Source organism: Ambystoma mexicanum, chromosome 3q, assembly GCF_040938575.1.
Source record: "Ambystoma mexicanum isolate Mex_15411 chromosome 3q, UKY_AmexF1_1, whole genome shotgun sequence".
NCBI classification, from domain to species: Eukaryota; Metazoa; Chordata; class Amphibia; order Caudata; family Ambystomatidae; genus Ambystoma; species Ambystoma mexicanum.
The window spans coordinates 919,467,811-919,495,559 of NC_090926.1; the positions used below are offsets into that span (position 1 = coordinate 919,467,811).

Genomic DNA, 27,749 nt, shown 5'->3' on the forward strand with positions numbered 1-27,749 from the left:
ACAATCTGAGGGACCTCAACGCATGATGGACCATGGGTACAGTGGACATCGCACTAGGGATAGTATTACTAACACGCCCAGTCAACGTCCCTGTTCGAGTTTTGAATACAAATAATGTAATACTCTGCGACTACCACTAGATGTCGGCCTATACATAGCATGTAAATGTAAGCAAATGCAAGCATCAAATACGATTACAGTGAGTAATGTATCCCATATATTCGCAGTTCTTTAAACCTATATTTTTGATATTGGGGTTTCAAACTTGGTAAATAAGCTTGTTTCAAACCAAAGACCTATCTCATCCCTCACCTAGCAGCCTGCCTGACAATCCAATATATGCCTCTTTACAACTTACTCCTAGTTATTAAAGATATTCAAAGCACATGTGTGCAATGTCAGAACCCCCACCATATGAAGACTTGCATAGGCCACCAATAGTCTACATTTTTATTTGCGCACCTTACCATGGGACTACCATGCTGGGCTCCAGTGTGGCAGCTGTCCTTGTCGCCATAATGAAATTTTACTGGGAACCCCCACCCCTTCAAATGGTGTTCCCTCCGATCCACAGCTTCCTGCTAAACCCCTCCAACACCCAACAATGTCTTGTGCTTGCATCACTATGTTCTGCTTTCACAGTGCTTGAAAAACTCAAATGCTTCCTTTACTCAAAGCAAAAATGTCACTGTTAATTTGTCTTATTTTCCTGCATACAGTTTAAATGCTTTGTTATGCATGCATTACAAATAACTACATATAACTGGGCTTCTACTGTTCATTTTCTGATTGTTTCCACCAGAATCTCTGGATAAGTGGGAGCGCCTCACAGTAGCTGATGCATTGGAGCCAGTTCAGTTTGAAGATGGCCAAAAGATTGTGGTGCAGGGAGAACCGGGCGATGAGTTCTTTATCATATTGGAGGTGAGTCCCGGTCACAATCTGGTTAGTCTTTAAAAGATTTTATAAAATGGCTGCAAATTGTCAAAGCCTGTGTATGTTGGCAACAGACTAGTGTTTTTTTTCCAAATGCTTCAATCTCCTTCCTTCAAAAGTAACTGTGTGCCTGTGATTGTTTTGAAATCTAGAATTCCCTAGATTGTATTTTGTATTGCCAACCAAATAACGAGTGGGTCATCCAAACGATCCTTAACTTCATAGCTTAAGCTTGTGAATATAACAATTTGCATCTCTTGTTGCAGCACACAGTATAGGACTCCTTTTGTTTACTGCTGATGGCAATGGAGAAACACTAACTGGAGAAGTGCAGAAGCCTGTGGGAAAACTGATAGTTTCTTTGTGATGAGACTATCATTTTATTGCTTACTGGGTTATGCGCTTCTCTTGATTTAATTATGTACACAAAGACTTATTCTTGTAATATTCTAAGATGTTTATTGGTAGTTTTCTCATTGGTTGTTCATAGCATGGTTGCGCACAGCCGACATGTTTTTTCAACTGTTGGACGTTTTGAAGACTTTACAACTGCGCATAATCAAATGACATTTACATAAATTAATTTAAACATTTTTCGAACATACATTGTCTGACATTTGATATGATTGAAATAAAAATATGAATACAATTTGAAATTGACATTTATCAATATTCCTAAAATTAATACCATTTTCCATTTTTGAGTCAAGTACAGTTGAGCTTCAATATTGTTGTATGGTAAATCGAATGTTGATGGTGCAAGGACGACAATGGGGAACAAGACCAAGTAAAAAAAATGTGAAAAAACAAGTAGCAATAATATGGCTGAGATCGTTAATTCTGCATCTACTTCACTCTTACAATAGTTATTATTGGTTGTTGTAAATGCTCAGTTATATGAATTTCAATCCTTGGATCAGTTGCACAATCCTCCACCAATTGAACAATTTATGAAATAGATTTTAAATTGTGAGTAGTTGGTCACCCACACCCAGGTGATTGCTGATTTTAAATTTTGTTTCTTCTGGGTTTATTTAAATATCAATTTCACCCAACCTTAAATGTGACTTGCTAATGGTGGAGTTGTACCTGTAATTCAGGTATGTTTGTCCTGTTACTCACTGAGTGTATGTAACGCTCACCTGATATCCACGGGGACGCCACTCAGCCGGTCCGGACCTCTGACCACTTCGAACCCTTCCCTGGACTTGCTCAACCAAGCACTGGTCCTGTAACACAGTATTATCAGAGGTAAATTCCCTATTGGTCCTGCTTGTCTGGCCCCCCTTTTATTCCAGGGTCCCAACTTTCCCCCGGACCTCTCCTCACCTTGTTTTTTGATGTCGGGCGCTCTCCGTCATGCCTACGAGGCAGGGGTGTGTTGGGCGAAGCGGGCTGGAGGGTGCCTAGTTGCTTCACTGGCACGAGCCCGGCGGACAGGGCTTGCTGCGGCTTCAGCCCGACCGGTAATTGGAATGAGTCTTACAAAAGTTCTGATGGCTCTAGTCCCTTTAATACTGTCTTTCTTTCCTTAGGTGATCAAGGGCTTGAGGATGGTGATGCGCTGCTGAAGTAAGTAGTAATGCGGAGTGATGCTTATTGGCTTCCTTAGCACTAGCCAATGTTTGTCTTTTCTGTGTCCTTTTAGGTGCCGCAGTAACCCAGCATGGAAGCGAGCTGAGATGATGAGCTGCAGTGAGAAAGCGCGATGTGCTGCGCCTCTTAAATGTTTTGCGCTAACCTGATGTGTCTTTTCCCCTTTTTCAGATCGGCGTGATGCTCCGGAGCAGAAGTTTTCCGATCGATGGGAGTTCAGGTAAGGATTAAACTCTATTTGCAAATTCGAGAGAGCTAAGTATTGCAAAATGCTTACTAACGTCTTTTCTTACATTCTTCTCCCCTTTGGTAGGGCGCGGCGTGCCGAGATGGAGATGACTCTGCCATAGGAATCCACAAGACTGGGAAGAGCTGGCCAGAAGTTGGATGCTCTTCGTGGTGAGTATTGGCAACGAAGTTCTTATTCTTGCTGGTGCTGAAGAAAGAAGTGGGCCTCTTCAGGTGATCCGAGCACAGTGAGTGTCACGCTGCAGGCGCAGAGAAACGCAAAGCATGTTTCTCAGACCGGGTGTGGTTTAAATAGTCTGTAGGTATCCCTGGGCTGAGCCACACCCGAAAGACTAGACCGCTCATCCAGTTCAAGGAACTGAATTACATGGGGGCATCCATTGCCCCATAATATATTGCAAGTACAATACTAAGTGGATCTCAGGACTGTGTGAGAGCTTGGTGCCAAAGGCGCCAAGTCTGAGTCCAAGTAGGTGTCTGGGAAGATGGAGAGGCCCTTAAGGGCCGACTAGGTGGCCGTGACCCGGCTCCAGCCTGATATGCCAGGGGGCAGGAATCGTGACAGCGTATTCCCCATTAAATTTCTTAACAAAAGAGTAGCGTAGTCCTAGTAAAATGGAACCCAATTTAGCATCCGATAAGTGTACTTGTAATCGGTCATTTGTTGGATTAGGATAGTACTTGCATTTCTCACCACTTATCTTTAAAGAAGACCACCGTTGGGCAAGGTTTGAATGCAGTACCCTCTGGGAACACTACAAGCAACTGACTACAGGTATAGGCAACCCAACATTTGCTATAAGCTTGTACTACAGTTTTGGTAGCGTGTTGAGCAGCCAGGCTTATGTCAAGAGAGGAAATGTGAGCAGTAGTGGAGTTAGAGAGTCACAGCTACAGGTATTCAAATAAACTTACATTCAAAGTTTCTTGCATAAACAATTATTATTTTATCAATCAGTTATAAAGCCTTCTTTAGAAGGGAGCAATATACTAGTAACACACAAATGCACTTCAATACTGTACACTCTGATTCTGGATCAGACAAGGCTCTTTTGGGGTGGCCCACAGACACAACCTACACCCACAGGTGACTTTATCAACAATGGTAGTGGGGACATTAATACATTACCGTTAGCATACAGAATACTCTCAATAGTTTGTAAAAGGCAAAGGTTATTAGAACACAAGAAAGTACAATCTCATCAATAGTATCAAAAATTTAACATACCTATGGTAAACCAGCTCAGTTGGAGGCGGATAGGCATGGGACTTGGGCGTGGAAGGGTCTGTGTGTCTAGAAGGACGGTCATGGAGCCCGAAAAGCCTTCATTGTATGGTGCATCTAAAAAGAAGGCGAAATGCTGTATTGAGCAGGCTACCAGCGGACAAAGAGTTAACCACCGGTATATTATTGGGGCTAACCAGAGTGGGACCCCTAAGGGAGAGCAACTTACTTACATGTAGTCCGTGGATGTAGCTGCCTTAAGTGCTGCTGACTGCCGCGAAGGTTCGTCCAGCCTGCAAGAACGCTAGGCTGGAATATATGGATATGCGCCTGTGCTAAGGAGCAGTGTGTGCGCCAACCAAAGGAGCAAGGCTGGCGCTACGCATGCGTGGGGAGTTAGTGGCTGAGGGACAGTGTAAGTAGAATCCCTATTGAAGAGCCACTAGTCTCCTCGCGCCTGCGTACAGCGATCAGCAACAAAGTTGTAAGCCCCACGTTACGGGAAAAGCCCGGCCGAGAGAAGGCAGCTCGGGCAGAAGATCCGGACGTGTATTACAGGTATCAGAGGTACTGTACAAGTTTGCCAGGCTATATGTATATCCGAGCCTGATATTAAAGTGTCTTGAATGCGCATGACAGTTACTCAGTATTTTACTGTGTGCCAAAGGCAAAAGGGGTAAATAAAGCAGGAGTGGGGGGCCTGGGCTGAGCCGCGCTCTAGGATGCAACATATAACAGTATGTGAGAAGCTCTATGGGCAAGATCGATTGGGACCTATCCCAAATGTGGATAGAGACAAAGTACGAGGGTGGGGGGGAGAGATACAGTTCTAATAGTAGTTTTCTGATGCTGGGGCTTCATTCAGTCCATGTTCAATTGTATGCAGTTTAAACATCCACCACGCTTCTTTGTAATTAAGAGCATTTTTGATGTTTGAGGTGTATTGGATTTAATCAAGGACCCACCATTTCAACTGTTCCTGGGTGTGTTTAAATTCCACATAGTGGGAGACCAGTGGTGCTGAAGTTGAGCGGCATCTTATTTTAGAGCGATGTTCCCCGATGCGTTTGTGTACTGGTCTTGTCGTTTGGCCTATATACTGTAAACCGCATGGGCATTCAATGGCATATACCTCGTTAGGAGTTTTACAGTTGGTAAATTGCCTGAGCATCCAGTCCTTGCCTTCAATTTTGAAGGATTTGATTTTTCTTGTGTATTTGCAGGCTGTACGATTGCCACAAGGGTGGTGGCCTGTCGGTGTTCCGAGGTCCCACAATCCTGTTCTGGTAGATTTCTTAGGCAGACGAGCATGTGTGAGCCACTCGCTGAGATTTTTAGACCTTTTCAGTGCCATCCTGGGTATAGGTTCATATTTCAAGGGAGCTCAACTGCTTAGTAATTAATATTGTAGTATAACTTGTGTGTGGTATTGGTTGCCTCATTTAGTGAATGCTTTATAAATGATTGTTTTTTTACTAAGAAACCTTGAGTCTAAGTGTCTATCTGAATACTTGTCATTGTAGATTCTTGTGTAACACCCTTACAAGCTCACCTTCCCTCTTGAGATAAGCCTGGCTGCTCAGCTCGCTACCAAAAACTGTGGTACAGATTTATACCAAGTTTGCATGTAGTGGTCCCAGAGGGTACTGCATGAAAACTCTGCCTAACGAGATAAAGCACAGAGTCACAGGTAAAGAACAGTTTCCCAGGGAGCCAGGACAGCCAATGTTAATTGCAGAATGTCTAGGGGAGCTGAAGATCTTCTTTGCAGGTAAAGTCTTGCACAATATTTAGAAATGCTTGTACAAAATAGAACATATGAAAGGCCAAACGCTTGGAGGCTGGTGAGTGGCAAAGCTTTGGTAACCAACTGAGAGCAAGTAAGGTTACACAACAAGAGGTATGTTCTTAGACTTTACAGTACCTCTGGTTAGAAGAAATGGCTCCAGCTGGCTTCTGTTCCTGTACAGCTTCGCAGATCCTGTTCCTGAGCCTCAGTCCTGGGGACAAGAGGGAGGACGTCTGGGGACTCCTGCTCTGCAATGGGTAGGTCAGCGGCAGTCCCCTTCACACATTCTGCATACCCCTGTCTGAAGTACGGGGGAAAGTACTATGTGGGAATTTTTTCTAAAATTGGTTAGCAGAAAAAATGGCTCTTATGCGTCTGAAACACTGATACACTTGTATCCTTTTCTGTCCCCCATAGGATCATTAGGCTTGCCTGCTCTAAGGTAGGCTCAACATGGATGCTGCAACTACCGGCATGCCAAAATGTGTACTAGTGCTCGTTGATTCAATATACACGCAAGTACTACCCAAATTGTTTAGATTTGTCACACCCACTAGGCAGACCAATGAGATGATCATTAATTGATCGTGCCGACAAAACACAGAAAAACAAAACACTCCAGGAGCATACTAATAGTTCTCCAGCATGGGGTCTGGCAAGGATTCACATGCTCATGAATATTCCCTGTCGTCATGCTGGGAATCCTCGGTAAAGAAAAATTCTGTTTCACTTCTGAAGGGTCTTTCTCTTAACCAATCACTGGTCTCTGGGTCATACTGCCCCCCAGCCAATGACTGCCCTCTACCCAAGCCCCTGCTCTGGCTGCCATCTTCAGATTTTTACTGCTAGTTAAAGGGAGTCCTCGTGCTATAGCTCTCAAGCTTTTACTGCGTCTTGCAAATACATTTTTTTTCTCTAAGTTTTACACTATTTTTTTTTAGTCAATCGAGCCTCGAGCTCCACCGATCAACCTTCCGATCAACGAGGACCTGTTTTTGGATTCTTTGTGTCCCTCAAGGGTAGACATTAGTTGAGTTTCTTCTTGGAGGATTCCAGAAGCTTCTTTGAGGCTTACAACGTGTGTCATGGCAGAGGAGAAGGACTCGGCGCCTCTTCAAGGTTTGTCCTGGCTGCAACCTACGGAACGTCTTTTCGGACGATGGATATTACCTGTGCCTCTACTGCCTAAATTCAGACCAGTCTCATGTGGAGGACTGTGTGGCTTGTTGGGAGATGGTGCTGCGCATGCAGGCCTACCGACGAAAACGCTTGAGTGGCTGCAGGTCAAGGCCCCTGCTCCGGGTGAGTCCCGGCAGCATGCCTCCCCTGCCCAGGAGAAGAAAGCAGAGCAGTCTTCTAAGACCTTTGTGGCGTCCCTCCCGTGGGGGCCTAACATAAGCCAAGCACTGCAAGTCCACTACCTCCAGGAGCGCCATTGCAACTGGCTCCTCGGTGACCAGGGCGAGTTTAGCGTCACCAGCAGCTTCGGCCACGAGCCAACGCTCAAGTTCAAGAGGAAGTCGGACCATCTGGGTAAGCTTTTGGAGAAGACCCGGCCCAACGGAGAAGGCCAATGGGGAGAGGGCTCAGGCCCCCCCCCCCCCCCAAGGCAAAGGCTGCAGACTTGGCCAGGACCATGAAGGCCCATGTTTATCAGACGAAGGCCCACACCTCCATGGACGTAGTAGCTGCATCCCTCGCGAAGGCCGTTGGGGCGGATTTGCAGGGCACAGCCTCTAATTCCTGCCTGCCAGGAGGGGGGGGGGGTCCTCATTCCAGCCTATCGAAAAGACTCCAGAGAAGGTGATGCCCATCATTTCACCGAAACCGTCTCCCTGTCGCAGAAAAGGGGGGTAGGGGGCACTGAAGTCCTCAGGCCACGGACATTTACTCAGAGGAAGAGCTCACCAGCCTCCCGGTATTCCAGGAGGGGAGATGGATCGAGAGCAGGGAGGAGTCCAGAGTTGACCAAGCAGTGCTGCGCAACCGGTTTGCTTGAAGGTGAGCCTCGTGTTGAGCCTTGCCCCCTCCTGTGGTTGTGCATGTGTGTACTGCTATGTATTCTTTATTCATGAGCACGTGAATCCATGCCAGACCCCATGCTGGAGAAGGAAAAAGTTACTTAGCTGTAACTGTTGTTCTCCAGCATGGGTCTTGAATGGATTCACATGCAAACCCTCCCACCTACTCCTCTGCGGCTCTTCTCTTGGTCCTAGTGCCACTTTACGTGCTACCAAATCTGAAGATGGCTGCAAGAGGAGGGGCCTGGTAGAGGGCAGTCCATTTGCTGGGGGCAGTATGACCCATAGACCAGTGATTGGTTGTTAGGAGAAAGACAGTTCAGAAGTGAAACTGATTTTTTTTTTCCTTTACCGAGGATTCCCTGCCTGATGGGGGAATATTCATGAGCATGTGAATCCATGCCAGACCGTTACAGGTAAGTAACTTGTTCCATATTCTGGTTCTACTTCAGAGTATTATTAAGCCTACCTTTATAGTAGTACAAACGATTGTTTGAATTGGTTTTTGTGTCTTGGTTTCTTATTTTCTCTGCTTTTTCTTTGAATTTTGGCAACATTTGTGTTTCAAACTTTTTCACTTTCCTAAAACAGTTTAAAGTTTTATGTATTTTCAATGAACATGTACCAGTTACTATTCTTTGTATTAAAATAATGTTGATACTCTTAGACATATTTCTCTTTATGACCTCTGTGCATACAAGTGTGTGTGATGAACTAAAATGAATGGCAACACATTGCGTTGTTTAGAGCGTTGGTCCCTACTTTGTCTGAAACAGCGGCAGAAATTGGCAAAGTTCAATTCAGCGGTTCTTCTGTGTTTCAGCTCCTCGCGTCTGATAGCAAATAGCAACACTGTGGTTCTCGGATACCAGTCTGGACTTTCCTTGCATCTGGGGTCCAACACTCTGAGGTGGCTCAGGCTTGGTCAGTCCTGCTTCTGGGAAGTCCGGAGGATCTTTCTTGTGCTCGGGTTTGACATAAAAGCAACGCACACAATCTGGTGTTCCTTTCCCTGGCACTTCAGTTCCAGCAGCAGTGGAAGTACAGCCAGCTCTAAGAGGATGTCCAGATGGGCTTACTTTGGACTTAATTGGTCCCACCAATTCAAGGGGAGAAGTCGTTCTTGCAGGGTTTCTCTAGTCGAGGCCGAATTCAAAGCTTCAGCACAGCAGCAGGGCTTCATCGTGCAAACCAGCGGTCCAGGAGTTGCAGCAGGCGTCTCTTCCACATTCTTCTTCGGATTCCTTCGTCCAGTGATCGACTCTGCCTTCCAAGCCAAAAAGACTCTACTTTTATGCAGGTTTTTCCCATTCATTCCAACCTAGCTGTCAATTACACAGCAGGGTGGCTGTCATTGCTGGACAGCCAGCCGGCCAATCACCTTTGGGTGCATTCTTGTAACCAAGGGGATTAAGCTCGGAGTTTCGGGCACCTCCCTCACTTCCTGCCAGACATACTGGAGCCCGATGCGGGCTTCATTCGTGAATCGCTCCAAAGACAAAACAAAGGGACCGAACCTGGTTTGGCATGCAGAGTAAATTTCAAGAAGGACCTTTCCAACAAGAAATGGCAAAAAAAGAAGACTGGGCCATTTTGACAAAATGGGCACCCATGGGTGCCTTACTCTGGCTGCGAACACAGCCCACGGTAAAAACACACAATGGTAGTAAAAAGTAAACCACTCCCACCAGCCACTAATTGTAGAAAGGGTAACATAAAAATGTTACATGAGAAACTAGACAAAGGGGATACTAAGTAACCCCTCCAGCACCCTGTGGTAAGATGGTGTGGGCTTGGTCTAGAAAGTTACAAAATGTAAGTAAAGTCAATTTCACTTTCGTTGTATGGCTGAAAACGTAGGCTTCAGACAAACACAGCCAGGCAGTCTTTATGCCATTTGTACATATCGTATTGCCTACTACCTGTAATTACTGATGCCTACCTGTAAATATGTTTCTGATGTGTGTTAATCTGCTTAGAAGCACATGCTGTGCATAGTCCGACATCCAGTGGTCACTGCATGTATTGCATTTTGTTTTTCGTAGTCGAAAAGGGGACGTCGACAAGGCGTGTCTGCAACACTAGCCCTATAGTGACGTGCAGTGTACCCACAATCCCTCACGCGTCGAGGTCCCTCTGATTGTTTTTTTCCATCCAGATATTGGTCGCCTTTACGCGGAGCTCCTCGAGACATTGCAAAACATTATTCGACCTTTGGTCGTTTAACTTATAACCATATTATTACTTTACACCCCTCCTTTGGCATCGTAGCGGCAAAGCTATTCATGCCGATCAAGTTCTCCGACGGCGGTGCCTTCGGAGGAGGTTGTTCAGCATTCGCCGAACACGTGGCCTGGCCTTGCCGGCTAAATACAGTAGGGAGAGTGGGGTTGTGGGACATTTATTGTTTCTCTTTGAGAATGCCTTTCCCTTTCCCCTCCTTTTCCATCAGGGTTGTCGCATGCAATCGGTTCCTCAGCTATGGAGAGGACACCCTTTAGGTTTTGCCCGTTTTGCAAGGGCAAGTTTACCTGGAAAGGCAAGCATAAATGGTGTAACCGTTGCTTGCCCCTCGACCACAAAGACGGCTGTGCGGCCTGTCAGCTTCTTAAGCCGAAGACTTTAAAAGACCGCAGGGTCAAAAGGTGGGCAGCCTACGCCATGTCTAGGTCTGATTCATCACCCGCCGCCGCCGAAAGTGACGAGGAATGTGATAACCCGACGTCCGTTTCGGAAGTCGTAGACCTCTCTAAGGAGCGTTCACGCTCCTCGTCTGTCCCCGGCCCCGACAAGCTCGGCTCACACCCTTCTTAAGGGGATGAACACCCCGGCGACACTGACGCACACAAACTCCCATAAACGCACGACCCACAGCTCTTCCTCGTCGAAGACGAAGAGAACATTAGCGCCAACAGACGCAGGTCCTACCGGCGGCCTCCTTAGACCGTTAAGCCCCCCTCGCAACCGCAACTAGCGACCCCAGATAAGGGCGCTATCACTAAACCGCCAGACGATGCGCACTGTCAGAGTGCCCGTTGGCGTAGAGCAAGCGACGCCTGGAACGTCGACGATGGAGGTACCCTCGACAGACAGTTTAATTGAGAGCCTGGCGCGGATTATTTCCACCGATAGCCAGAGACGGACGGCGAAAGAAACATCGGTCACCGCTCACAAGGCCTGGGAGATCCCGAAAAGGTCAGAAGGAAGGAACTGCCCCCTCAGTCGAGAGGGACTCCTAGCCTACCAGAAGGCTTTTCAGAAGGCGAGGGGAACCTTTCTTCGACGTTATGGGATAGGTCGAAGCGTTTTCAAACTGAAGGCCCTCCCTCGCACCACCCGCTCCCCCCCCCCCCCCCGACCGCTCTGGGGTACCTCATGAAACCCTAGAGAGACTCCAGTTTTGTATGGACAAAATGGAGAGGTTTATGGAGACTCGGAACCTTCCAACACCCAAGAGATCAAGAGAGGGACTTCAGGAGGATCCCAGGGCCAAGTACCCTAGGCTGTTTGATTTCTCCCACCCCCCCCCCCCCCCCAAAGAGGCTGTAGATTTATGACCTCACTGGAGGGGACCCCACTTTCAGGAGGATGACGAATTCTTAGGTAATGAAGGGGCCAAAACCTGGAGGATGAATGTTTTGAAGATAACCCAGATATGGGTGATGGGGGGGGGGGGGGGGCTTTGGAGAAGACACAGAAGAGGGCGCTTCACAGCCCTGGCAGTCCCCATCAGCGTTTTCGGACCCTGACGCCCTAAACCTGCCCCCCCAAAAACTCACCTATTAGGAATACGTCACCTATAGAAGATCAACCTACCTTTAATGCACTACTACGGAAGGCAGCAGTACATTTCGAAATCGAGACTGGGGAAATTTCTCCTGACATAGACTTTGTAGAAAAGATCATCAAGGAGAAACCCCCTGTCAGCCAAACCATTCCCCTTCTCGCTTCAGTAAAGAGACAAATTATTCCTTCACTATCAACACCCGCATTGATCAGACGGGTCAACCCGAGGATAGAAAAATGTAGTCCTTCCCCATTGGACCCGTTATACATCAGGGGCCACTCTGTACCAGACTCCTTAGTGGTGACAAATGCAAGGAAAAGGGCAGGGGTCCCGCTGTCAACTAGCGAGGCACCACCAGATAAAGAGGGTAAAAAATTGTATGCCCTAGGAAAGAGGATTACAGCCTCGTCTGCCTTTTCCGCAAGAATTGCCAACAACTCTTTGCTGGCAAGTTACGCAGATGCACAATGGAGCCAACTACGTAAGGACATCGAGGAGGTACCGGAACCCCTACGTACTATGCTTCTAGCCACAGTTACTGAAGGGACCTTAGTCAACCAAAGCATCATTAAAAATACTCTGATGCTGCAGAAACGGCTGGCCGTTCCCTAGTCCAAGGAATCCTCCTCAAACGCCATCTATGGCTATGTAATTCAGGCTTTAAACCTGAAACACAAGCATCTCTAATTAACAAACCTATAGAAGATGCCAACCTCTTTGGCAAGGCGGTGGATGAGGCACTAGAGACCGCAAAGAAGGAATTTGACACCATCAAAACCCTAAAACCCTAGACCATATTTCAAGGCCTCCCAAAAAACGTGGTTATGGCAACAAACGCTTTTTTTTTCGAGGCCAACGCCAGCAGCAGCAATACTCTGCAGGTAACTGGTCCTCTAACCAAGGCACCAATGGACAATACAACCAATGAGGACAACGTCGTGGCAAGGGAAGAGGTCGGGGTCCCACCCCTAGAGGTTCCCAAGCGTCCAACACCAAATGACCCGAAGATTCGAGTCCCTTCCCATGCATCGCTGGTCGGGGGCCAGTTAACATCCTTTCTTCCAGCATGAGAGGGTATAACATCAGACCGCTGGGTACTATCAACCATAGCCCACGGTTACTGTATAGAATTCAACAGTTTCCCTACGTACAGACCCCCAAGGGGACGACGCATGTCACCAGAACACCTCGCCATCCTTCAAGAAGTGGACCAACTACTAGAAAAAGGAGCTATAGAGGTTGTGCCTCTATCTCAGGTAACGGAAGGCATTTATTCAGTGTACTTCCTTGTCTCCAAAAAGGACTTGACCATGCGCCCTGTACTAGATCTGCGCCCAGTGAACAAATTTGTCAAACCTCAAAAGTTTCGTATGGTGACTCTACAGGAGGTAATCCCCTTGCTTTCACAGGAAGATTATGACAACACTGGACACGAAAGATGCATACTTTCATATTTTAATGTTGCCAGCGCACAGGAAATGCTTCAGGTTCATGATAGAGGGCAAACACTACCAGTTCAGAGTGCTACCCTTTGGCATAGCATCCGCGCCGAGGGTATTCACGAATGTACTGGCAGTGGCAGCGGCCCACCTGCGCAGGTTGTCCATCCCAGTATACCCTTACCTGGACGATTGGCTCATAACGGGGAATTCTTACGAAACCTGCTTCTCAAATACCCAAAAGACTGTAGACCTTTTGTTTCGACTGGGTTTCTCCATCAACGAGAAGAAGTCCAGTTTAGACCCCAGCCAGATCAAACAATTCCTAGGGGCTCTAATTCGAACAAAGGACGGCCTCGTCTTCCCCTCCAACGAGAGGGTCCTAAACATGCTGTTTCAGATCCCTCAATATGTGGCCGGTCGAAAGGTGACGGTACGCAAAGCAATGCGCTTACTAGGAATGATGGCGTCATGTATTTATTTGGTACCTCAAGCGCGCCTGCGCCCAATGCAAGAGTGGCTCAACAGCCAGTGGTGTCAGGCCAGCAGACAATGGGACGATCTAGTGGTGGTCTTGCAGGCCTTGGTTCTCTCGCTACGGTGGTGGTCGAAGGAAAACCTGATAATAGGGGAACCATTCGCCACCCCCGCAGTGGAAGCCACTCTAACCACAGACGCATTCCTCACAGGATGGGGGGGCTCACCTATCCCATCAGACTGCTCCCAGCGTTTGGACTCCGAGCATAGCATCCAAGCACATAAACTTACTGGAGCTACTAGCTGTGTTCAAGGCACTGAAAGTCTTCCAGGCACACCTGCAAGGGAAGACAGTGCTGGTCCTCACGGACAGCACCACAGCCATGTACTACCTCAACAAGTAAGGGGGCACTTACTCTCCAGGACTGTCCAAGCTGTCCCAGAACATCTGGAAGTGGGCTCTCAAACACATGTTCATACTGTCGCATGTACCAGGAGAACTCAATCTGCTAGCAGATGAACTCAGCAGAGACTTCCCTCTGCCCTTGGAGTACGAATGGCGGTTACACGAAGACATCGTCTTCGATGTCTTCACACAATGGGGATTCCCAGAAATAGATCTGTTCGCAACTCCGGAGAACTCCCAATGCCAAGATTACGCCTCCAGGTACCCCCAGAACCAATCCAAGAGGAACGGTCTATCGATACCATGGTCAGGGAAATTTGTTTACGCTCCCCCTCCCCCTACCCGGACTGCCGTTCTCAACAAGATAGTGCACAAGATGCACCAGGAACAAGTTACCATGATATTGGTGGCCCCTATGTGGTCCAGACAGCCATGGTTCGCTCACTTGATGGAGATGTCCCGATCTCCAGTGAAACTTTCCTGCCCGTACAACATGCTGTCACAGGACAAGGGCAGGACACTACATCCATGGCCTCAGACCATGAACTTAGCAGCCTGGCTTCTGAGATCATAGAATTTGGACATTTACAACTCCTGCAGAGATGCATAGACCTTCTCAGGGAGGCTAGAAAGCCTAACACTCGTCACTGTTATTCTAGCAAATGGAAAGGATTTGTCATCTGGTGTAGGGGGAAGGAGCATCAACCCAGTTGACTGCTCTCCCACACTAATTGTTCTGTACCTGACTCACCTACTAGACTCAGGCTTGGTGTTTAAATCTATTAAAAACCACTTAGCTGCACTTTCCGCATACACCACTTCCCAACTTCGTGTCATGGTGGAAAGTCCCAGTTATTAAAGCCTTCGTGGAAGGAGTGAAGAGGATCCACCCTCCCATAGCTAACCCCGCTCCCGGATGGGACCTAAATATGGTACTAATCAGGCTCATGGGGTCACCCTTTGAACCCATGCACAAAGCAACACTTAAAGACCTCACTCTTAAGACTTCTTTTCTAATAGCTATCACCTCCATTATGAGAGTAAGGGAACTACAAGCGCTCTCTATACTAGACCCCTTTGTAACAGTTCACAAGGATAAGGTGGTTCTACGCACACATCCTACGTTTGCACCACAATTTCTCTCTAAATTCCATGTCAACCAGTCAAAACTACCAGCGTCCTTTCAAAATCCTTCAAACTTAGGTGAGAAGAGCCTGCATACACTGGATGTTCGCAGAGCCGTGATTTTTTATATGGAAAGAACTAGACCATTGAGAGACTAATCAGTTCTTTGTCTCGGTGGCAGTAGGAAGAGGAGATGATGCAGTTTCAAAATCCACTATTTCTAGATGGATTGTACAATGCATCACTCTGTTACACTTGCTAAGAGAGAACTACCCTTCAAGCCAAGAGCACACTCACTCGAGGCACCAGGGCTTCCATAGCTTTCATTGCAAATGTCCCTCTTGAGTCCATTTGCAAAGCGGCAACCTGGAATTCTGTTCACACCTTTACGAAACACTACTGTCTAGATGCTCACTCTAGTTCTGATTCCCAGGTGGGGACAAGCAGTATTAAGACATCTATTTTCTACTGTTCCTTCTCACAACCCACCTCCAACTCCGGGTACTGCTCGCTAGTCTATGCACAGCATGTGATTCTAAGCAGATTAACAAACATCAGAAGACAATGCATTACTTACCGTAAAAGCATTTCTGATGGTTGTATCTGCTTAGATTCACATGCGCCCACCCTTCCTCCCCGCTCGGATGGAAGGAACATAGACTTTCTTCTATATCTCTTTTCTATATTTACTCACGTCTAATAGGCTCCCTCAGGGCAGGAAAAAAAATAGAGGGACCTCGACGCGTGAGGGATTGTGGGTACTCTGCACGTCACTATAGGGATAGTGTTACAGACACGCCTTGTCGACGTCCCCTCTTTGACTACGAAAAACAAAATGCAATACTCCAGTGACCACTGGATGTCGGACTATGCACAGCATGTGAATCCAAGCAGATGCAACCACCAGAAATGCTTTTACGGTAAGTAATACATTGTCATATACTCGTTACTATGTTTGACTATGTATATGTATATTATTTTTGTTGATTTAACTAAGCTTCGCAATCTCATGTAAATGCTGCGCACTTTTACCCAAGGGTCTGATCGTGCATTATAAATAAACAAGCAAACTTCACTGCTCTTGGAAACAGTAGTTTCACCAAGTGATGGGTTGAAAAAGATGCCTATGGAGTTTGTCCGACTCCAAAGTTAAAAGAAACACAGAAAACACATAGCATTAAAAGTACAAAGGTCAGCAAAAGAGCTGGGGATATCTTGGGTGGGAGGAATTCAGCACTAAGCTGAAAATTCTCCCTTACGAACAGGATCTGCCATACTACAACTCAACAGAAGCCAGCTGGAACGATTTTCTTCAGACCTAAGGTACTGAAAACTAAGGGGGTGCTTACCTCTTGTCCTGTAATCTTGCTAGTTCTCATTTGAGACTTGTCTTGGTTGCCTTTTGCATAGTTGGTTGCAGCTTTGCCCCTCACAAGCCTCTCAGCTTGTGGCCCAACAGTGATTTCATTTCTTCAAAGATTTGTAAAACATTGTGCAAGACTTTTACTTACCTTCAAGTAGTGCTTCAGCTCCCTAAGACTTTTGCTAAATTGCCTTGGACTGTCCTGGCTCCCTGATACTCTTCTTACCTCTGACTTTGTGCTTGAACCACCCGTCAAAGAAAGTCACTCATTCTATAACTTATGGTGCTGTGAAAGGATTAAGTTACTTTGCATTGGGTGTTCAAAAGTACTTGCATGCTTAAGAATATTTTTTAAACATTGTTTATTCCCTAAATCCTTTCTTTTTGACACCGAACTCAGTATTGCTCTAATTGTACCAGTGATATATTACTGCCCAGTGTCCTAGTTATTTAAGTCACCTCAGGGTGTAGGAAGTGTCTACTGAATTATTGAAACTGAGTGTGTATTTCTGAAATAGAAGTTAGATTTGTTTGCTCCTTTCTAAAGAAGGCATATTCAACTGACTGTTAAATTAATAAATACTTGTTTAATCAAGAAACCTTGAGTGTTTATTTGGATTCTTGTCACTGAATCTTTGTTACAACATTAAAGCGCATATTGTCCCCTCTTGAGATGAGCCTGGCTGCTCAGTCACTCTACCAACTTCTATAGTACATGCTTATACCAAAGGGTGGCTGAACTATTGCCAAGAGGACAAGGCTGGTGCAGTCTCCCACAGGGCACTGCATACAATCCTGCCTAACAATGACCCATTTAGTCAATGTATTGGACCAAACTAACACGACAGTGGTCTTCTTTAAAGATAAGGGGTGAGCAATTGAAGTACTATTCTAATCGAACTAATTACAGATTACGAGTACACTTGCAGGGTTCGAAATTGAGGGAAGCCGAGAGCTATTTAGCTCCTGCTTCTAGCATAATAGAACCTTTTTCGCTTGAAACCAACAGCTAACAGGAACTACTTTTGGTGCCTAGGGCCAATACCATGTAAATGTGATATTAATTATTTGAAAATGTTAATAAATAACAATTGGAACACAGCTAATACACATTTAAACACAATGGTTCATACAAAATGGACAAACTTTGCAGAATATTTATGGTAGCTCCTGGTTCCCCTGCGGTAGCGCCTGACTACAGAGTGATGCAGACACCCAGGAGCTGGTTTTAGCTCTTGCTCATCAAATCTCAAATTCCAAACCTGCACTCATCGGATGCTAATTTGGGTTCTATTTTACTAGGACTACTCTACTCTTTTGTTGAGAAATGTAACGGGAAATGCATTTGATGAGTAACAGGACAAACATACCTGAATTACAGGTACTCTTCTACCATTAGCATGTCCCATTTAAGGTGGGGTGACATTGATATTTAAACTAACAAAGAATAAGAAACAAATAATTTAAGTAATAAGCAATCAATCACCTGGCTGTGGGTGACCAACTACTCAAATCTGTTAAATTGGTGGAGGATTGTGGAACTGATTCAAGGAGGGAAATTCATATGACTTTGAGCATGTACAACAACCGATGATAACTATTCAAAGAGCGAAGTAGATGCAGAATTAAGGACCTCGGCCATATTATTATTAATGCTAGGTTTTGTGTTCTTTATTATGTTTTTTTACTGTCCTTATATTCTGCACTTTCAATATTCCTTTTACCTTACAGAAATATTGATGCTCTACTGTATTTGACTCAAATGGAGAATGTTAATGGAATGAATATTGGTAAATTACACTTTTTCAAATTGTATTCATATTTTTATTTCAATCATATATCAAATTTCATGGACTAAATTACTTTGTTCTAAAGTCTGATTATATAAATATATAGTTTGATTATGCGCAGTTGTAAAGCCTTGAAAAATTGTCAAAACACGTGTCATCTGTGCGCAACCATGCCATGAGCAATCAATGAGAACACACTAAAACATCTAAGAATGTTACAAGAATAAGTCTGCCTGTAAATAATTGAATCAAGAGACGTGCATAACCCAGAAAGCAATCCAACTCCGAGGCTAGGGGGTTAGTCTCTGCTTCCAAGGGTTTCCAGCTATCTTACCTCTCAGAACTATACACTTGTACAATTCCCAAGCGGGTCAATTATCCAGTCCACCCCAACTCCTTTTTCACTCCGATTACACAACTCTGTAATTATCCTATTCTACAATTAGTAAGAAATTGTGGATTTTGAACAATTACTTTTCCTGCTGTTGCTAATCCCGACATAAGTATATGCTTCTTTAGGGCAGGTATTACTTTGGAAAGTAGTTGAGATGTTTTCCTTTTTTTTTTCTAATATAGAATATCAGAAACTGAACAGAGTAAAAGCTGTTTCAATTGCATTGTTGATATTGACATAAATGCACTGTGGCAGGGATTGAGGAATTGAATTGTTTTAATCCCCAGTGATCATTTATGCCACATTTTTAAACCCGATGTATAGTGCTATGATCCTTCGGAGCCAGGTTTGTGCTAGTTGGATGACGGGGAGATGGCATCCGACCTTGGGGATTGGGTTATTAAATGGCTGAGAAAATTAAACAAATTAAAATCAAATGGTAGAAATCTGGTAAATGTGCACATGATCAAAATAAACTATTGTACCAATTGGAGGTTGTAAACCTCTAGTTTGAATCTGTCCATTGAAGGGCTTTGAGGGGAACTTTCATTTTATCTGCCAGATCCTCTGCCATGTTTTACTTTATTCCATGTAAAATGCATGTCTTTCTCGGCTTCCTTTTTTGTAAGCATAAAAGATGTTTCTTATTGGTACCTTTTTGTATTGTATTTTCCTTTTAAAATTTCAATAAGGCATTGATTTTTTTAGACAATAAAAGTTATGAAAATTACTTTTTTGCGTAAGGTGTGTTGATGGACTTTAATAATGTGCCAAATCACCACCACAGTGAATGGCATCAGCCATATTTGACATTTCTAAAATGACAATCTGGGAAGTTGATGGGAAGATACAATCTGCATGCAATCACTTTTATAACTATTGTGAATTTACCAAATAAAGGCACACGTCAAAGAGGACATACAGAAAATGAGGCTTTTAAACATTAGGACTACACTACCTGCAAACTGTTGATTAAAGCAATTTAAAGAAGATAAACACATTCCAGGCCTATTGCTGCTAAACAATGTGTGATTCATGGGTCAAAAAGAGGGAACCACATGTGCCAGGTCCCTATGCAGGCTCGTGTGGTACCCCAAACTCTGCACTCTTGAGGGGCTACACGTTCGATGCAGACAAGTGTATGTTGGAGATATTCTGTATCCCATGCTGCCTTGGATATTTGACCTAATGGTTTAACTTTAGAAATCCCCTTGTTTGTTCATTGAAGTGGGGAAACAATTTTTATTTGAGTAGTGATAATAAAGTTTGGTCGCATTGTGATCCTTGATGCCACCCCAATAGTATATGCCTTCTTTCTATCAACTAGCCCTACATCTTAAACATCCTTGACCAGTGTCCAAACCTGGTAAACGGCTGGTTTCCTTTTGGTCCTGCCATATACATTGACACTCATGCTGGACTCTTGTCCCTTCATCCTCCCAAATTCCCTTTTTTATAAGGAGGATTTCAGGAATGCATTTCAATCTTTCTTCTTGACTTGCATTTCTATCGCTAACTAAACATAAAGTCATGATCCAAGTAAGGTTATCGCCTCTCCAGTAGCTTTTTGATGCAGGGTTTAAGACATTACCTCTGATTTGATCAGACTGCATTTGACGTCCTCTTTGCGCTTGCATTGACAACCTGCTGCCCCTCCTTTTAATACAACCAAGCTAGACATCCCCATCTCTGAAAACTATGGAAAGGGGTAGGGGATTTGATAAGTTCATAGCGCTACAGATTAGCTCTGTTGAGAGCCTTTGTACTTCCAAAGAAACAGGCAAATGCAACAAAAAGGAAAGGCTTCTTCAAATAGGAGGTAACGGACAATTGGATGGTCCCCTGAGACCACCCACACAGCTCCAGATGTTTGTATCTGTGGTAGTAGAGCAGTACAAAAAGGTAGTTTAAGAGGAATGTAAAATACAGCTTTTAATTTGCATGAATTCTGTTTAAGCCTACAAAGTACCCCCATTGTGAGGATTACTTTTTCTTTACTCTAACAATTATTTTAGTACCATCTTCAACAAAGGGGAGTAAAATATGTCCATTGCAAAATATTAGCTGGGCTTCTGACTGACCCTCAGAAAATGCCTCCCCACTTTTTGAGTTTCTCAGTGAAGGCATCCGAAACAACTAAAGCTTTATTTGTGTTGCCCTCACAGCAATCTACTATGAGTTAATGGGCTAATTAGGTGTTTGTTTCCCCCCACACCTTGTACATAAATGCTTGGGTACCATGTAGCATTCAGTCTTAATATATAGCTAAATTGTTTCTTCTGCTTTCATTCATCCACATTGTTTATTACTTCAAAGCTGTTTTCCCTCCATGTTTGGGCAGATCAAAATACCACAGATAAATAAATGGACACTGTGTGTTGGGGATATTGATCATTTGTATGCTTAATCCCCTCTCATAGTGAGATCTCAGCACTTTTTGCTGGACTCCTGGACCTTTCTTTCTCTCCTGAATGAGGGGGATCCTTTTTCCCCTCATTCATTCTATTTGCTCTGACCTTTGGGAACGCAGTTCTTTCTGTTGTACCCTGTACTATGGAGTCTTACTTTTCTCAGCTCTTTATGGCATCTGTTACTTTTCAGTTTACAGCGGCCTATGTGCAGTGTTGCTGGGAAACTCTTTCGGTTCTCCTTTGAGATTATTTCACAATCCTTAAAATCTACTGTTAAGGATAGAGGGATACTTTGTATCCTTCTAAAAATCTGAATTTGAGCGATTGGTACACCCCGCCGTCTATGCAATGCGAAGGGGATACCTAGTATCCCCCTTCTCTGTGCCTTTTTGGTAATTGACCCTATGGTTATGGCTGGTGGCAGTGGATGTGTTCTACCAACTTTGTGGCAACACTATGTGCTTACATGGTGGCACCTTTCTTCGCAGTTTCTTGTGTGGTTGTCCTTTGTTAGCCCTTCTACCGTATGGGAGGGGGGGAGGTCTGAATGAGTTTTGCCATTGGCGGGAACCCTTGCGTGTCCCTGCCTAGGCTCCAGTTTCTCTGTGAGAAGAAAGCAGGGGAGGAGTTTAACACTCCCCTGCCCTTTGTCTGCTAGGGTGCCTGAATGGAACCAGTTCCCGCAGGGGGCAGGTGGAATGGGGGGGGGGCACTGCTGTCTTAATAGGACAGCCACCCACCCCTTTCTGTAAATCGCTGAGTGTTTGCAGTGGGGTTGTTGAGCAAGATTGTTTGCTGTACCCTTTGGGTGCACTACAACAACCCTGACCTCTTGGCAATAGGAACCCAACCTTTGCTATAAGTCTATACTACACAGGTTGCTAGTGTGGTAGAGTGGGCTTATCTCAAGAGGGGTCGGTGTGTGCTGTAGAGGAGTTAGTCATAGTGACAAGTATTCAAATAAACTTACACACGCAAGGTTTCTTGATGCAACAATTGTCAGTTTGAATAAGCCTTCAGAAGGGAGCAATATAAAGAAACGCACACAGTCCAGAAATACTCTTCGCTTTCTAAATCAGCAAATATCCATTTGGGATGGCATACAGACACTTTCTACACCCTCAGGTGACTTAAATAGCTAGGGTGCTGTTGACATTAATATACCACTGTTGCATTTAGAATATTACTGAGATGAGTATCAAATAAGAGGTTTCAGAATAAGACAAGTGTCCACACAATTATTCTTAATCAGGTAAGATGCAACCAAGACCAGTCTCGGCTGAGATTGAGCAAGGTGGCTCAACAAGAGGTAAGTTCTCTGTACAGTACCTCTAGGTTGAAGAAAAGTGCAGCAGATGGCTTCTGTTCCTGGTCAGCTCTGCAGATCCTGGTGTTCCTGTGTCTAAGTTGTGGGGACAATAGGGATGACTTCTGGGGACTCATGCAATGGGACGTTCACTGACCACAACCTGCAATCTTCAAAAAAGTGGCACTTTGGTGTTTCAGCTCCTCATGTTTACTGCAAATAGCAACACAGCGGTTCCTGGCTGTCGCAATGGGCTTTCCTTGCATCTGGGGTCCAGCACACGGAGGTGGCTCAGGCTCGGTCAGTCCTGCTTCCTGGGAGTCCGGAGTATCTTCCTGGAGCTCTTGGCCAGCTTAAAAGCAACACACACGATCCGGTGTTCCTCTCCCTGGCTATTCGGTTCCAGCAGCGACTGAAGTTGAAAACCAACCAGCTTCGGGAAGATGTCCAGGTGGATTACTTTGGAGTTGATTGGTCCCACCAACCCAAGGGGAGAAGTTGTCCTTGCAGGGTAACTGTGGATACGAATTTGGAGCTTCAGCACAGCAGCAGGGCTTCACCTGGCAAACCAACGGTTCAGGGGTTGCAGCTGGCGTCTCTTCCAAGTTCTTCTTTGGATTCCTTCATCCAGTAAGAGACTGCCTTCCAAGCCAAAAAGCCTCACCTTTTTTATGCGGGTTTCTCCCATTCATTCCAGCTTAGCTGTCAGTCATCCAGCAGGGTGGCTGTACTAGCTGGACAGCCAGCCGGCCAATCTCCTAAGAGTGCATTCCTGTTTCCTAGCAGACTAAGCACAGGGAGTTTTGGGCACCTCCCTCGCTTCCTGCCCCCTGCGAGACACCCTGAAGCCAGAGGCAGGCTTCACTCATGAATCCTGCCAAAGACAAAATGAACAAAGGGACCAAACCTGGTTTGGCGTGAAGAGTAAATCTCTTAAAGGACCTTTCTACAAAGAAATGGTGAAAAAAGACTGGGGCCATTACTGTGGCTGCGAATTCAGCCCGCAGTAAAAACACACAACGGTAGTAAAAATTAAACCACTGCCACCAGCCTTTCATCGAGGAAAGGGTAACATAAAATTGTTACATGAGAAGCAAGACAAAGGGGATACTAACTAACCCCTCCAGCACCCTATTGTAAGATAGTGTGTGTGTGCTGGGTCTAGAAAGTTACGAATGTAAGTAGTCCATTTCACTTCACTGCTCTTGGAAACAGTTTATCCAAGAGAAGGTATTTAAACCTTTGGGAAATCTGAAATACTTCCCTGTGCCACTGCACTGACGGTGCTGTGTGACACAATGTAAAAGATGTCTATAGAGTTTCAGACTCCACAACCAAAAAAAAGTGTTCAAAATCACATTAAAATACATGAGAGAGTGGGAAAAGTCTTATTCTCTTCAGGTTAAAAATGCAAGTCCTCAAAATCCAGCAAAAGTGCTGAGGGTCTCTAAGGTAGAGAGGAATTGGCACATGTCTGAGAATTCTCCCTAATGGTAGTGAATGGGGGGAAAAAGGAATAAAAGGTAAGGTTCCTGAGGCGGAAGGAAAGTCGACCACTGAACAGAGGATCTGAAGCTGAAGACGACCAGAGACACCGTCAGACTTTTCTAGTAACAGTGAAATGCCCACTGCTGTCATGAGTTATCCTATCAACTGAGGAGCTCCAAAGAGGATGACGCCTTCCCTTTGGCTGGTGGGACCAACCAGCCCCAAGACTAACTGCAGATTGAGCAATCCCCTGAGGTGCTGTGACCTTTCAAGGCTACAAACAGCAAATACCATTGGACCTCCGACCCATTTGTAGCGCAACGCCTTTGCGGGGACAGATCCGCCCAGAACTTTAGCGAGCTCCAGTTGGACCTCCAGAGGCATGATCTCACTCATCCAAGGCCTCCCACGAGTGACGGACTGCAGAATCTAGGAAGATCAAATGGGCGAGAACATCCATTGTTGGAGCTGATAAAAAGGCACTTAAACCGCCGACCGATGTGGGAGAAATCCTTGCTGAGGTACATTCTCCTGACTGCTACTGACATCCCATTCAGAGTCCTTCCTTTTTTCACCAGGCCGAGGCATGAGACCACCGGGTAACCAACTTAACGTAATGTGGGGCTCAAGGTAGAACGTGCATCAACCCGAATAGTCTCTCCAGTGTGACTGGAGTGCATTACAAGGTGTTTGGGTGTCGACCAATACCTCTGACCTAGGCTTAACAGCTGGTTCTCTATTAAAGTGTCCTTTGCCGGGTTCCTATAACTTATTATGTTAAAGAATTTTTATTTGTGACTAAGTTATCCTGTGGAACTTTACCTTTTCTGCTGCAACATAAGACTTTTGCTCCACTCCTACACTGACTTTGATTAACTCTTGTATAGTTAGGGATTGGACTGCCAAAGCATTGGAGGCCTTAAAAGTGTTGATAAGAAGTAAATTACTGTTAATACTGTTGAATAACTCTCCTTGTCTGTGACCATAGTAAATGGTTAGTTTTTGGCGACTGGTTGCCTGATTCACCTCCATAGCCTGCAGGTCCCAGGCTCCTCCGCCAGTCTATTGCACTTGCCTCCAGGCCACTGCACTTTGTTCAACATTACTGCACTTTCAGCTTATGCTCCTTGAGCGGGGCAACCACTCTGCACTTAACCCAGGGACCGGCTGGACTGGACTCCTTGTCCCACCCTTGTCTCTGCACCTATGTTTACGTATTCATGACCTAAATGTTACTAGGACCGATTAAGTTTCTGTTCCCCCACCAAGCTTGGTCTCAACTGTATGCAATTGCACTAGGGGACGTGTTGTAGGGCCTAGTATGCTAGTTTTATGTTTAGATCATTCAGAATCTTCAAGGCCTAAGAATGAATGTTTTTCCTTGTTACCGTTTCCACCGTGAAGCGCTTTGAAGCACATCACCTATGTAGAAGCGCTGTTGGGGAGAATTCTCATTTCTGTCCTAGTTCCCTTCAACCTTGGAGACCCCCAGCTCTTTTGCTGGACTTTTAACCCTGGATCGAAACCTTTTGCTCACTCATGTGTTTTGACCCGATTTGTTTTCTGTTGCCACTGTTTTTGGAGTCTGACAAACTCCATAGGCATCTACTTTCTGTATGGTGACACACAGCACCTTCAGTGCAGCATCACTGAGATATCCTTTAGATTTTGCATACGATTTAAATACCTTTTCTTGTGTGCACTACTGTTCCCAAGAATAGTAATGTGAAATTGACTTTACCTACCTTTTCTCTTTGTAGGTCCAGCGCACTACCTTATGTGGAGTCTTGGGGGGGGGGGGGGGTTACCCTTATCCTACATTCTCATGTAAAAAAAATGGTTACCCTCACTACTTTAAACGGCTGGTGGCAGTGCTTTTCCTACCATTGCTTTTCCACCGGAGGCTGAACCCTCAGCTGCAGTATATAGCGCCCATGGGTGACCATTTGTGTCAAAATGGCCTGGTCTTGTTTCACCATTTTCTGTTTGTGAGGACTTGCTTGGGATTTACTCTGCGCGCCAAGCCAGGTTTGAGCCCTTTGTTCGTTTTGCCTTTGGCAGTCTTCAGTCCATAAACACACCTCTGGCCCCGGCTGTGTCTGGAAGGGCAGTAAGTGAGGGTAGTTCCCGAAACTTCCCTGTCCTTTGTCTCTCGAGTGCTTGAATGCAACCAGTCCTTGCTGTCTGTCCTTTTAGGACAGCCTAGGCTGTGAATGAATGGGAGAAACATGCTTAAAATGTGTGGGTTTTTGGACTAGAGGCAGTCGACCACTGGGAACACCTGACGAAACCCTGAACGAAGCTTGGTGCGTCCTCATGGACCTTTGAATTGCCTGGTGAAGCCCTGCTGCTGAGCTGATACTCCTTTTTCTGATCAACAAGAGAAGCTCGGGAAGTCGTCCCTTGGGTAAATGGGACCAACTAACCCCAAGACAAGCTCCACTGGACAATCTTCCCCTGACTGGCTGTACTTGACTGCTGCAGGAACTGAGTGCCAAGGGTTGAGAAATCTGTAGTCTAGTGCAACATCTGCAAATCCGTCCGGAAGTTCCAGAAGTCTCCCAAGGACCCTGCAGAAGCAGGACAACAAGAGCTTTAGTCCCCTCACCAGAGTGCAGGACTCAAGGAGTGAAGGAAGCCCAACCAATAAGATCTGCGGTGGTGCTGTTTACCACATGCTGATCCGAAAAGAGCCTGTAGCTGCCGACGACCTCCAAATTGCTGCTGCCGCTGGAGTCCTCCAGACAGTCCTCCTCTTGTCCCCACAACGGAGGCTCATGATCCCAGGATCTGCATCGCTGCTACAGGAGAGAATCCAGCTGGACCACTCTTCAAACTAGTGGTACTGTTCAGACTTTGGGTACTTGCCTCAGTGTCTTTAGCTGTGCTTCTCAATTGAGTCTTGCAGAGGCTACTTTTGTTAGTTGATTTAAACTCTGCTTTCCACAAGTGTAACAGCTTGTGACCCTACAAGTGGTTTCTACAAAACTCTCCAACTTTGCTAGACTTAACTACGAAGTGCCTCGGCTCCATAGACGGTGCTCCAATTGACTTTGGTTGTCCTGGCCCCCTGCAGACTTCTAACCTATTGACTGATATTTTCTGTCCCTTCGAGGTGATGTGTTTTTAGACCGTTATTGCTGGGAAAGGTTTTGTCTAGACTTCATTGTAAGATTTAAGAATACTTGCATACCTTTAGAACCTGTACCTTTCCTTTCTGAAACCTCAAAATATACAAAGTGTACTAGTGACATATAAATGCCATTACTGCCCTTGTGAATGAAGTCATCTCCGGGTGTGGGGGAAGTGTGTAAAAAGCATCTCTAAAGAGTATCCACTAAAATGTATGCTGGTTCTGGAAAAGTATTTTAAAGTATATTTGATTGTTACGTTTCCCTTTTTAAAGAACGCTTATTTAAAAATTGATAGATAAATAACTAACTGAAACCTAGTGTAAGTTGACTACTTGTATTTGCGAATTTCACATTTACCCCTCTTCAGATGGGCCTGGCTGCTCAGACTCCACTCATTCAGGATAGAAACAAAAAGGTCCAGAAGTCCATCAAAAAGTGCTGGGGGGTTTCACTAGGAGAAGGAATGAAGTATAAAAATGATAAATCTCCTTAACACTAATGTAGAAAGCATGAAGATCAGTGACTCCTCATTGGTTTCAGAAGTAGGTTTAATGTGCATACTATAGGTCCAGACTTATTAGTCTGATACTAAATGAATTTGTGCCCAGGAATCTGGGCTGTCGCAGTGTCATTTGAAATAACCATGGAGAATAATTATTTGGGCTTTTCTTCCAATTTCGTTGCTGAGCAAAATATTGATTACTGAGGAATCAAATTTAGTGAAAGGCTGGGCTAGGAAGGCATGGTATGCAGAAAAATCGTTCACCTGATGGAAGGGGGTGATCTATATTGCGCCACGTATAGAAAGGTTTA

The 27,749-nt window shown here is 45.2% G+C and overlaps 1 protein-coding gene across 3 annotated transcripts in view; it reads left to right on the forward strand.

Moving 5' to 3' along the window:
- The window catches only part of PRKAR1A (protein kinase cAMP-dependent type I regulatory subunit alpha), a 459,354-nt gene that overhangs the window by 260,093 nt on the left and 171,512 nt on the right, over nt 1-27,749 (forward strand). For all 3 annotated transcript variants that reach the window (XM_069655075.1, XM_069655072.1, XM_069655074.1), the window contains exon 9: nt 803-924. In XM_069655075.1, the coding sequence (XP_069511176.1) occupies nt 803-924 (122 nt within the window). The remainder of the gene's footprint in view (nt 1-802; nt 925-27,749) is intronic.